Source organism: Protobothrops mucrosquamatus, unplaced genomic scaffold, assembly GCF_001527695.2.
Source record: "Protobothrops mucrosquamatus isolate PMUCROS unplaced genomic scaffold, P.Mucros_1.0 scaffold95, whole genome shotgun sequence".
Classification (NCBI taxonomy): domain Eukaryota; kingdom Metazoa; phylum Chordata; class Lepidosauria; order Squamata; family Viperidae; genus Protobothrops; species Protobothrops mucrosquamatus.
Window position 1 is genome coordinate 1,753,906 of NW_015386470.1, and position 12,499 is coordinate 1,766,404.

Here is a 12,499-nt window from a genome sequence, read left to right on the forward strand (position 1 = left end):
TTAAATGTTGCTTTTGATTGTTTTTCTTTTGTTTGGGGCTTTAATTAAGTTAGATGTTGCTGTCTAGCCCCCCAATGGATAAAGAAGTTGGATACAATTTTTAAATCATTAAATGAAATAGACATTTTTTGAAAAAGTAATTCTGAACTATGCAGTGGGATCTGACTATTATGCACATATGCAGAAGGATGGTCAAATATTCATGTGTATATTTGATCTCTTTGAGTGTTGTTGATTGGAGTCAGGTTCTTTCACATTACAGAGCAAAAAATAATAATCAGAACTGGGCATTCTATTGCACTCTTGTAGAAAAGTTGTCATATTCAAAATTTACACAAGAAGCATTATGATCTCTTCACATTTTTAAAATGAAGAAAGGAATAGATGAACAACGTATACTTTCAATATTGACTGTCTTCTGACATCACTAACTTGATACATTGACAAGGTCATCACACCAGAGTTAAAATAATTTTTCTAGGATTATGTTGCTTGTTTTGGAAACATTGACGAATATTCTGTGTATCATGGAGTATAAAGAAAGTTGTGTTGGACTAAATTTAAGGAAACATAGATTCAAATCTGCACGTTCATGGATCTCACCACGCACTTTGTCTTGAGGCAGGAGAATATGCACAATAAATAAATTAAAAATAAAATTATTCTTTAGGGACGTTCAAATTTTCTATGATTGCTATGCATGGTTGGATTTCATTGGTTCTTGATTAACTTATTTTTTTCAAAAAGATTCCTGCTTCTCTGAAAAAGCAGACATTTCTTTGAATTGATTCTCTCTCTCTCTCTCTCGCCCTCTTTCCCTCTCATATAAATGAAGATGCTGTTATTAGGGAAGTGAGTTCATTATCAGTATATATAGTGTGACATTTCCTTTCAGCCATTGATGCCTTGTTGTTAACATTTTATGGGGGAAGGGAGCCATTTGTTTCCCTGCATTTCCCCCCTGCCCCCATTCCTTCCAGATACAGAAAGTACATGATTGTGACCAGACCATAAAGAATAAAATCTGTCTACAAGCCATACAAAGCACAATATTGGGAATAAGATTTTGACAGCCATGATCTATAGGGCAAAAGAAAACACAGAGGAGAGAGCAAAAAACAGCCCCTCTGTCCAGTTTCCATAAGTCTTTTATTATGTGCAGATGGAACTTTATGCCATAATTATTGAAAAGGGCCTTGAATAGCTGAGCAGTGGTTTCAGCTGAATGACAGAAAGCTACTTTCTATCTCCCTAATATGGAAAGACTCAAAATGCCAAGGAAAGATTATGAGAGGCTGGATTTCCAGAATAAAAAGACTGCTACAGCTAGAGGCTGCCTATTTTCCAGTGTTGGAGAATATAAGATGACTAGTTAGAGATGAAATCTATATCTAGTGATACTTTCTCTCTCAGCAGGATACAAATAATATTCAGTAGCCGACAGCAGACAAACACCCAAAGCTTCAGACTTGCTCGGTGCTTCTCTTTTCATTTTTATGTCAATGTTTTGGAAGTTGTAACATTGGAGGAAATCACACAAACATAAAGATCGCACTTTAAAAGTAGCAATTGTGAAGATCATCAACTGTCTAAATAAAACAATTTGTGCATCCCAAATCTCTTACTGGAAAGAGTAAGAGTAAGTAATTTATGAAATGCAGATTTGACAAGTAGAACCCATATTCGAGTTTATAAAGTTTATAAAGTTTATAAAAGCATACTGATAAAGGTGAAAAGTAATATTACTATTTGCAGAAAAACAGATGTTTCTATTTTGAAAGTGATCATGGTTTTTTAAGTTTAATATTTTCTTTGAACAAGCAAAATTGCACTTTCTGTATCAAATATAAAGGTTTCTATCTAGTTTGTCAAAAACAGCCAAAAAGAAAAAAAAAGAGGGGGGATCTAAAATGGACTCCAGGTAACTCAGAATTTTGAGAGTCTGGACTAATGTTTTTCAAAGTTGGCAACTTTAATATATATATGGATTTCAACTCCCAGAAGGCTGGCCAGAGAATTCTGGGAGTTGAAGTCCACCTTTAAAGATACCAAGTTTTAAAATCAATGATCTGGAGGGAGGTAAGAGAATTGGCCAAACCATGGAAAGGCATACGAGGATGAGAAACTGCGAACACGAATATTCCTAATGGCAACACTGTGATATTGGTCTCCCTCTTTGGCTACTTACGTGTCTGTCATATCTCATCCTTTCTCTGTCAAACTCAGGAAATTGTACAGGGATTTGGGTTATCTATCTAATCTTTAAAATAACCCCACAAGGTAGGTTAGGCTGAAATAGAACCTGTATCCTCCAGCAACGGAATATGGATTAGAAATTATCTTCCCATTCTCAATCCATCATTCTAAACAGTTCACCTCAGAACTTCAGTGCAAGGTATAATTGTGTTTCTCTATATTACATTTATCCCATCCTGCTCAGCTACTGTGGAAGTAAGCTGTTGCTGTTATGGTTGCCTGATCCATAGCTGGACAGGGATTAAAGATGAAACATGTATCCTTTGAACAGCAAGCAGAAAATGGGACCCTGCATTCAACATGAGATTCAACTCTATTTCTTTCAGCATTCTTGTTTCTTTTGCATCCATACATTACCTCAACAACAGCTCTCCAACCAGTTTCATTTCTCTGTTGCTCCAGGTCCTATGTCACCATGCAGCACTATGGAGTGAATGGCTATTCTCTCCATGCCATGAATTCGTTGAGCGCGATGTATAACCTGCACCAACAAGCAGCACAGCAAGCCCAGCACGCACCTGATTACAGACCCTCAGTGCATGCCCTCACGCTGGCAGAGAGACTGGCTGGTAAGAGCAAGGATGGGTTTTGTGCCAGGTGGGAGGGAGTATGGGAACAGCATCCCTCTCATGAGTTACATAGGGGTCCAGCACTTTAATAAAGTCAGAGCTGAAATGACTGGAAATGTCTAATCCAGGGGTAGTCAACCTTGGCTCTTTTATGACTCGTGGACTTCAATTCCCAGAATTCCTGAGCCAGCTTAGCTGGCTCAGGAATTCTGGGAGTTGAAGTCCACGAGTCATAAAAGAGCCAAGGTTGACTACCCCTGGTCCAATCTTTCCAGCTGTATATAGGTTCAAAAAGGAGAGGAAGAAAGTATGTTGCACTTATTTATTTCTCTTCCTTGCAGTTCTCAGAACTTCTCACGATTGTGATTTTTGTTCGTTTTTAGTACATCTTCCCCTTCTATTCCTTTCTTTGGTAGTACTTATAGAAGAAGTGCAAGCCTGAAACATCCATTTTTGTTAGCAGTCAATTTCATCGAATATTCAGAAAATAATGAATGAGTTAATATCTCGTTAAAAGTATTTCTAAAGCACTTCTCACCAGAAAAGCAATTTACAACCATCCTTAAAACATTGCGGAATAAAAAGAATAAGAAAAATAAAATCAAAACAACCCACTCCAAGGCGCACATTATTGAATACAACTTTTCCAAGAGTACTTCTTTAATGCATTTGTATCTTTGTGTATGTCACATTCCAAAACATGCACTGTTTTAAAAAGCCTCTTTCCCATACAATTTTGTTTGTGTAAATTTGCGAGAGACAGTGAGAGAAGACCTCAATCATTGCTACCACTGAATGAGTTTATTTTCTTTCATTTTGAAATCTCTGGAGGACTTCTTTAGATTCCTCTTGTGACATCCTTATCTCTTCTGCAGTGGGAACTCTTTTTTTCAGATTACAGAAAATGGATCTTCCCAAAGATCCTTTTTTTTAAATCAGGTTTTATGAGGGTCTGAACTCTCAGGGATACTTCCATGGATTCAGAAAGCTGAGCTCTGTAGACCATAATCTTCTACATATACAGTAGAGGTTAATAGAACAAAAAAGAGGTAGAGCTTCATGATGTTTGCCATTCCTTCTTTTCATCCATAATGTTTACCCAAACCCTGTGCTGTCCAGATTTGTTGACTTTGCTAGCTGGGATTATGAAAGCTGAAATCCATCACTTCCGGTGGGACCTGATTAGGGAAGATTGGCTTACATACAAGAGCAAATGTTTGAAAATTACTTGTACTTCTAATATAATGATGTTCACCAATTCAGCCTTGTACCTTTGGGTCTTGCCACGTTGCTTTCTTTAGTCAAATCAAGCAGTGATGTCTACCTAGAGGTAATGGTAGCTTTGAAGCAGAGGTTTTTCCAATTATTATTTTGTGTTTGCTGCCATGTTATAATGTTTTAACACACAAATTACACTAATTAAATTGGCCACATTTCTTATCTTCCAACGGCTGTACGTTTCAAGACATCATCTTGGAGGCCCGTTATGGCTCCCAGCACCGCAAACAGAGAAGAAGCCGTACAGCTTTCACAGCCCAACAACTGGAAGCCTTGGAGAAAACTTTCCAGAAGACTCACTACCCAGATGTGGTGATGCGGGAGAGATTGGCAATGTGCACTAATCTGCCAGAGGCTAGAGTACAGGTACCCATCAATCAGTATTTCTCACGGGAAGACAACTGAGCTAAATGCAGTTCTACTACCTGAACAGAGATTATCTGTGAATACATGTTTTATCACGATAACAGTGTCTAAGAATGGCACAACTAAGTGTATCTAAAGAATAAAATAGTTCTTTAGCAGCTAATATGGAAGAGGGTTGGTTTCTCTCAGAATGGGGACTGTACGTGAGTGCTGTCATTTCTTAGCCTTAATCCAAATGTTAGATCTTCTGAAAATTCTGAAAACAGATCATGTAGTTCATGAATATCCTTCTAATTGCTGCTTCAGAGCATAATATGATTATGAAACACCCAGATAAATGGATCAAGCTTCTTGGCCATATTTCCTTTTTTGGTCCTTCAAGTATGACACTCACTTGGTGATTAACATATGCACTTATTTCTGCTCATATGCTATAAGCATAGGATTACATTGCATAACACACTTAATGTATTTTATACATACAAATTGCCTAGATGTTGTTTATGTACAGTGAAAACTTGGAGCTCGTACTCTGATCAAGATCATTGCCTGTGCAGAAGAGCAGATTTAAAGGTGTTTCAGAAAAATCGGAATACCATGGGCAAATTAAGAAAGGGGGGGAACCCAACAATGCTATTTTCCTCTTCTCCCTTCTCTTTTTCATGTGAAAAGGTAGATTTTATAAATTACCACACCTTCTGTGCACAGTGGTTATGATGCATAAACTGCTATAAACAAAAATGAGCTTCATTCAATGCTATATATTTAACATGTCGTAAAATTAAGTCTGCAGATGCAGTAAAGTTAAGGCATGTTAATTTGTAGCTCTCCCTCATTATGCGCTTTAAAATATTATTTGTACTTTTACTTAATACTGTACATATGTTTCTAATAGCTGCCAATGACACGGGAGCCAAATTAATTGTTTTGACGATGGCAACCCTTGATCTTAAACTCACAGCACTATCTTAGGCATATATTTTTATATAATTTTATTAAAGTTTTTTTTAAATATAAGAACTAATGCAACATAATATAAAGTAAGAAAAAGAAAAAAAGAGAAGTGAAAAAAAATAGAAAAGGAAGAAAAAATATCCAAAGAAGTAGCTCCCAATTTTCTTCACAACAGTTATAAGTACAATTATATGTTTATCTCTTACATTATGGTTACAACATCTCTGTCTTCTTTCTAAAATTTATTCTGTTTAATAATCAAAAACATGAATCAGAATTTCATTTTTTTTCTGTTCCATACAAAAAAATTACAAGACATTCCCGGTCAGCAATAAATGTAGATATTGTCTTTTCTTTGATCAAATAGTCAATGTAAGTCATGCATACAATAATCTTGCTGTAGTGATCATGTACAAAAACAAATGTCCATGACTTTTTCCCAACTGTTTATCCAGTTTATCCCTTCCAAAAAGAACCCCTCTGGTTTCTATTATATATTAATCTTTAAGATCTTCCAAAGCAATGTATGTATTTGGATCCAGAATTTTCTAGCTTTTTCACACATCTACTAAAGATAATAAAATGTCCCTTCTTATTGTTCACATTTCCATCATAAATTTAAAGGGTCCTTATACAATTTCTCTGGTGGCAAATACCAATGATATTCATCTTATAAAGGTTTCCTTAAGATTACACATAATAAAAGTTTAAATATTTTCAGCCACATTCTTCCATCTGTATATTACAACCAACAAATTTAGCCCCCTTTATCATGAAATCATAAAAATGTGGGTGAAGAATTTACTTCTGCAGCAACAACAACAAAAGAGAAAAAAAATAGAGATGCAGTTGTTTTATACATACATCTCCAACTAAAACAAGATCTTGTATTGATTGATCTGCATTGTAGATTTATTTGGATAGAAGTTAATTTGCATGGGGCTAAGACTTTGAATTATATCTTGTTTTATTTTTTAAAAAAATAATCATTTTTCCTTCTTTTAAATAGCATTTGCTCCATTTATATTCCACATTAAGCATTTTTACTCCATCATGAAGCCAAAAGTTTAGAAAAATCTATGCTTGTAGCACCTGCTTCAGTATCATCTTTCAATTTCTTGTTGTACTGTTAGCATTTTTGTGTAGTCTTCTCTGATACCTCCATTTGGATCTCCTATTTCTCTTTGAATTTTTCTAAAAATTCCCTCATTTTTTTAACATAAAACTTTTGCTATTTAATTGTAAAAATCATGCCTTGTAATTTGTGCCATCAAAATGGGATTTTTTTTCTGCTTTAATCTCTCAGTCAAAAAAAATATCTTTTATGCAAAATTCTAATAGGAATTCCTGTAAAAACAATTATATCTGATTTACCACTTATATTAAAGTGATAAGCTGATTTCTTGTCTTCTTCCTGACAAAACACCAAAATATCCCTTAGTACATTTCTTGTTTTTTCAGATCTGGAATTTATTCTACATATTTTAGCAATTTCTGCTTCAGTGTCTTCTTCCTAATCCAAAAATTTGCCAGGGCTTTAATAAACTCTTCTCTAATATCTTTATTCCTCCTTTATTGCTCTAAGTCTCAAACAAAATTCCTTCTCTCTCAATTCCAATAGAGCTAGATTATCTAGTTCTCTTTCCAGTTCTCTAGCTATAACTTCTGTCTTATTCTCTAAAACGTTCGATTTAGTCATTGACCTTTTTTTACTACATGGACACTTGTTTTACAAGCTTGCCATCTGTTTAACTTCATCTTTTATCTCCTCTTTCATCTTTACAAATCTTTCACCTATTCTTTTTTCAAAAATTATCAATTGGGTAAAAATGATTTAGTTACTTCAGTATCAAGTGACTCTGCTAATATATTGGCCAATTCCTCAAATATTTCCTGAAATAAATCTGGTTTAATTCCTTCCTCTGCAGATTGCACTAATTGTCCTCTCCTCCCTTCCATTGTCACTGCTTTTCTAGTTGTCTTGCTTGTACTGTAATCCCAAAAGGAAAGTGGCTCAAAGAAGTGGGGGGGGAGACAAACTTTCCCCCCTTTTATCTTTCTGTGCCTTTAATACTTTTGTCTTTAATGCCACTCCATAATCAACCTCACAATCGTCATCTTCATAGCTACAGTCAGCATTACAGTCTTACTCATTACTTTTTTCTTTTAGTTTCCAAAATCCATCAATTGTCTGGACTTTTAAATAGTAAACAGAAAACATTCCCACAAAGGTCTGGTTCATTTGTCTAATATATTTTCAATTTATTCAAAAGCATTTTCACAAAAACTTGATCTTTCAAAATAATTGTCCCCTTCATCTATTTTAAACTTTCTTACATTAGCTCCTTGCCAAGCTTTTTGCAAAAAAAAGTAAGTCATTAAAGCTCTTCCTTCCTTTGTAATCAAAAAAAGAATTATAACTCATCAAGTGGAATCTTATCCCATTACTTAGAAAATACCTCTTTAGCTATAAATTAATTGCATGCTGATTGTGAAATCCTCAGCTCCTGCAGTCTACTCATGAGAAGCAGCTATCCAGAGTGCAAATGGGTGATCACCTGATCTCTCTTTTATCCAGAAATATTTGTGCCTGTTGATCTCTGCTGATCTGGTTGCTGATCTACATTGTATTGCCATTCCTGCTTTTTCCTCATGATCCTCGCCAGAAGTTCTTCACTAACCTATGCATATTGACCCAGCAATAAATTCAAATACACTTAATGGGGTTTAAGTCTGAATAGTATTTAAATTTAAATAGGATATCAATATCTTCTATCTGCTTTAATTTTACACCTTTATCAGGCCCAGATTTATTACAGGTCATATTTTCAAACCAAACAATTATGAGTTCTCTGCTAGCCATTTATAAACAGGAGAATATGCTGATTAAACATTGAATTTGTTTGAATTTGTACATGTAATTTGCTAAGGTTTCTGGAGTGGGCATGATGAGGAAGATTCAATATTCAATACAAAATGTTTACCTTTTATTCTTTCCTTTCCCCCTTTTCTTTCTTTCCTGTTTTGGGGGGGAAACAAAGGTTTGGTTTAAAAACAGAAGAGCTAAATTTCGAAAGAAGCAGCGCAGTCTGCAGAAAGAGCAGCTACAGAAGCAGAAAGACTCAGAAGCCAATCACAGTGAAGGCAAAGCAGACACTCCTGTGTTAGAAACACCGACTCCAATTCCCGATGCAGACAAGTCTCTGAGTTTGCCAAGGGAGGTGAATGCAGAGCTCAGCCTGACTCTCTCTGAGCATTCAGCCAGTGAGTCAGCAGCCGAGGACCAGACAGACAAAGAGGAGGAATTCAAGATCTCGCTGGAGGAGAATAAGGAAGAGAAAAGCCCTGGAGGGGAAAACAAAGTGCTGAACAGCAAGAGGACAAGTCCAAAAGCAGGTCAGAAGAAACCCAATTCCCTTTGCTAAGAATTTTTATCTCAAAATCCATGTTAGATTAAAGTATGCAAACTCAGGTTCCAGATCTCTTAACAATGTAAAAGGTTTTTTTTTAAAAAAAAGATCTTGAGGGCAGAGAAGGGAAACACACAACAAGGACAGTGTTCTCAGAAAATACTGAGAACATTAAAAACCCTTTAAAATAACTACACTGAACCATTTCAGTCACTTAAAGATAGATTATTTCAAAAGCGAATTTTTGTCTCTGAAGAAAAGTGTCCTAAACATTGGTCATAATTGGCTTCTTTTATGTCTTGAGTTACTCCGTTACCTCATATTCATTATTTTATTCAATGAGTCAGACAGAACAATGCCAATGAAGCAATGTGGCTGCTTCATTTTTTGGGAACCTGGGCTAGCTAGGAGGTTATTTCAAAAATCCCCAATACTCTCAAAGCATTGTCATGACCCTAAAGTTGCCCATTTTTACCTAAACTTCAAACAGCCTTAACCTGGTAACAAACTGTTACATGTGAAGGTACTGCCAGAAAAGACTACCATTAACTCCGGTCTTAGAATCACAATGTTGCAGCTTTATATTGTAAAAAATCAGGGAAGACCTTCATCCATCTTAGTGCGGCTTTAGAGCAATTTTTCAAATATGGCAGGCTGATGGGATACGTACAGCATTCTCAGCTATTTCCTACAAGCAGAAGCTCTGCATCCATCTTAGTGTGATGTGTTTTTTCCAGCCTACAATGCAGGTTCACATTCAGCTTTTGCTTTAATGAATGCAAGGGTAACATTTCACACAAGTGATTAATTCTTGGATGAGTTCAATCCAGGCATATACCAAGCTATGTGGCAAATATTTAAAGACTAAATGCTTGGTGCCAAGTAATGAGATTGCTTAAATAGAAAATTGGTGTTACCATCACTTTGTTGTTACATAACAATCTGGCAAAGGAGTGATGTAGTAACGCTGAGCATGACAGCAATAAAGGAAACAGAAATGTTATAAATGGCTGCTGTGTAAATTTTGGCCTTAGACTTAGATCAGACAATATTATTTTCTCCTCCTTTGAACTTTCTCTTTACAATTGCTAAAAGAATCTTCTAACATCTTCTAACCCAGATCTATATGTTTATTACTGCATGAATATCTGTGCTTAGAAATGTATGCATGTTTTAATTTTTGTTGTAAATCCCTACCACCGAATGAAATTGATGATATATAAAGTGAACAATTCTAAGGTGCTTTTGCATTTGTATGAAAGGAAGAACAAATTACTGTTCCTGAAGATATCATGTTTTATCTGGTTCAAAATTACTATGAGTTTCAGACAAGAATGTGTCCAGTGGCATCTGACATTCTGGGACACAAGTTCTTTTACATGAAAGAGGGAGCTGTAGATTTCCAGAGGTTGCTAAATACATCTCCCTACATCTCTTGGCATTGGGATTTCTCTCTGGGGCTGCTGGCAGTTACGGAGAAGCAACTGGAAGGCCAGGGGTTCCCTACCCATTGTATACACAAATCATGTTTTCAAGCATGGCATTACATCCATCATTCTTTCTCCCTTAAAACGCTGCCCAGAGCTTGAGACAACTTTTAAAAATCCCAATGCAATTTATTCATTCCAGGTCAGAGCTTAGGTCTTCATTGACTTGATTTTGTTGTGTTTAACAATGCAGATTCCCCTATCAGCACTGCTGCCACCCCATCCTCCAGCAGCAGCATGTCCCAAGCGCATTCCTATTCGTCTTCTCCTCTCAGCCTCTTCCGCCTTCAAGAGCAGTTCCGCCAACACATGGCAGCTACCAATAACTTGGTCCATTATTCGTCCTTTGAAATGGGAAGCCCTTCTACCATGCCATATTTGGGCATGAATGTCAACATGGCACCCCTAAGCTCACTGCATTGCCAGTCTTACTACCAGTCCCTCTCTCACGCCCAGCAGGTGTGGTCCTCTCCAATTCTCCAGGCATCTTCCACTCTTCCCAGCCTGAACAGTAAAACAACCAGTATTGAGAATCTCCGGCTGCGAGCGAAGCAACATGCTGCCTCTCTGGGACTGGATACTTTACCAAACTGAGGCCAAGCCAAACTCCAGCAAAAGCCCAATAAACAGATGGCTTCAAGGAAAAGCCCAAGTCTCTGTCACCAGAGAGAAGGATTTCTGATGTAGAGCCTGCTACTTTCAATTTTGTCCCACTTAAGGTGCTCCCATTTGGGGGAAAGGGTTTGCAAATGTCATGTGGAGTCCACATCTGGCATTACCTCTGCCTCTTTGCACTGGCCAATTTAAAAAATAGCCTACAGAAAGGTGTTTTAAAATGTGAAATTGTCTTCAGAACTGTGAGTCAAATATGAACTGTTTGGGAACGTTGTTATTACTCTATGTGTTGAGAGCTTTGCTTTTATTTGGGGTGGGAGCAGAATTGGGAAGAGGAAATCCCACTTCAAACTGTATATAGTTTACATGTTCTTTCACTTGTGTGTTAATATCAGTGTTGCCTTACGCAGAATTGTGGAACACCCCTCCTTCCATTTTCTTTTGCCTTTTATACTTATTCAGTAGATAGAATAAATACTATCATTGCAACAAAAGATAGAGGAAAACAAGTTAATTCTTTATCGGCTGGTTTTACACAGTCAGCATTCCTAATGCAGTTGAACAAAATATAGTTCTGAAACTTCAGTGCCACTTTTTGCTGTATGTTATGAACACCAGGATATAATTAAGAATTGATTCTTGGTTAAGCACTTGCAGTCGGACAGGTTCAGGTTTTGGGTTTTTTTTGGAAGCACTTCCTCAAATAAAATGGCTGAAAGCCCTACTAATTTTTCTGTACAAATTCCAAAGACTATTACCCACTTTCTTTCTCTCTTCTGCTAAGATACATAGTTTTCTATTTGTATGTTCGTGCAACTTTGAAACAGAAACACAGTTATCCAATGGTGTGCTTTATCTGCCAGGTCTTTTCTATATTAGTTGCATGCAAGGTCAAGGCAAGAGATGTTGACACCCTTCCACTAGGCAGCGCATGGCACTGTTCTCCTGCCACCCAGACAAAGGGCACTGTACTGTGTCTAATACATTTGCTGGAGATAGGAAATCCCAAAGGCACTTTTCATCCTCCCTGTAATAATAGTAACAATACATTTCATCGCCAACTATTTTGCTGACATTTTATACCATCTCAATCTGGTTAATGGTGGAGCTAGTCGTTACAGCTGTGCTCTAATTCTATTGACTAACACCATCGATATTCCAAATGTGTCTTCAACCCAAGAAGATTGCCTGCAATACCACAGTGCTTTGTCTCCAATTATGGAGTGGTACATCAACATGAGAAATGCTCTTAAGAAAATATAAAAAACTTCTGCTGTATATATGAGGCATTTTCATACCCTCACACTTTACAAAAGTTGTTACTGGCCTCCTGACTAAATTATTATTTAGGGCCAATTTAAATCCAAATTATTTAGGGCCAATTTAAATCCAAACAATGAATTTCTCAAAATTATTTAGGGCCAATTTAAATCCAAACAATGAATTTCTTTAGATTGGGGAAATCAAAGTGCTTTCTGCATGACAATGTTTTCAACCCAAGAGGATTGCCTGCAATACCATAGAACTAGGTCAGGATTTGAGGTTAGATTATGGTGTTCTACTC

The 12,499-nt window shown here is 36.6% G+C and overlaps 1 protein-coding gene across 2 annotated transcripts; it reads left to right on the forward strand.

The window, feature by feature from the left end:
• The first annotated feature begins 2,655 nt into the window (after nucleotides 1–2,655).
• DMBX1 (diencephalon/mesencephalon homeobox 1) lies at nucleotides 2,656–10,940 on the forward strand. Of its 2 annotated transcripts, none has more exons than XM_015812567.1 (4): nucleotides 2,656–2,825; nucleotides 4,291–4,469; nucleotides 8,465–8,819; nucleotides 10,514–10,940. In XM_015812567.1, exons 1-4 carry the CDS (start codon nucleotides 2,672–2,674, stop codon nucleotides 10,912–10,914), a joined length of 1,089 nt encoding a protein of 362 aa, XP_015668053.1. In that variant the 5' UTR covers nucleotides 2,656–2,671; the 3' UTR covers nucleotides 10,915–10,940. The 2 variants fall into 2 exon arrangements, with proteins under 2 accessions (XP_015668053.1, XP_015668051.1); XM_015812565.1 differs by having other exon boundaries at nucleotides 2,656–2,823; nucleotides 4,274–4,469.
• The last annotated feature ends 1,559 nt before the right edge of the window (nucleotides 10,941–12,499 follow it).

Bases quoted from the DNA above. Each gene is read 5' to 3' on its own strand.
- DMBX1 (XM_015812565.1), top strand. From the start codon at position 2,672: ATGCAGCACTATGGAGTGAATGGCTATTCTCTCCATGCCATGAATTCG. The intron at 2,824-4,273 runs TGGTAAGAGCAA...CTTATCTTCCAA, and splicing joins ACGCTGGCAGAGAGACTGGC to CGGCTGTACGTTTCAAGACA. The intron at 8,820-10,513 runs GTCAGAAGAAAC...TTAACAATGCAG, and splicing joins GAGGACAAGTCCAAAAGCAG to ATTCCCCTATCAGCACTGCT.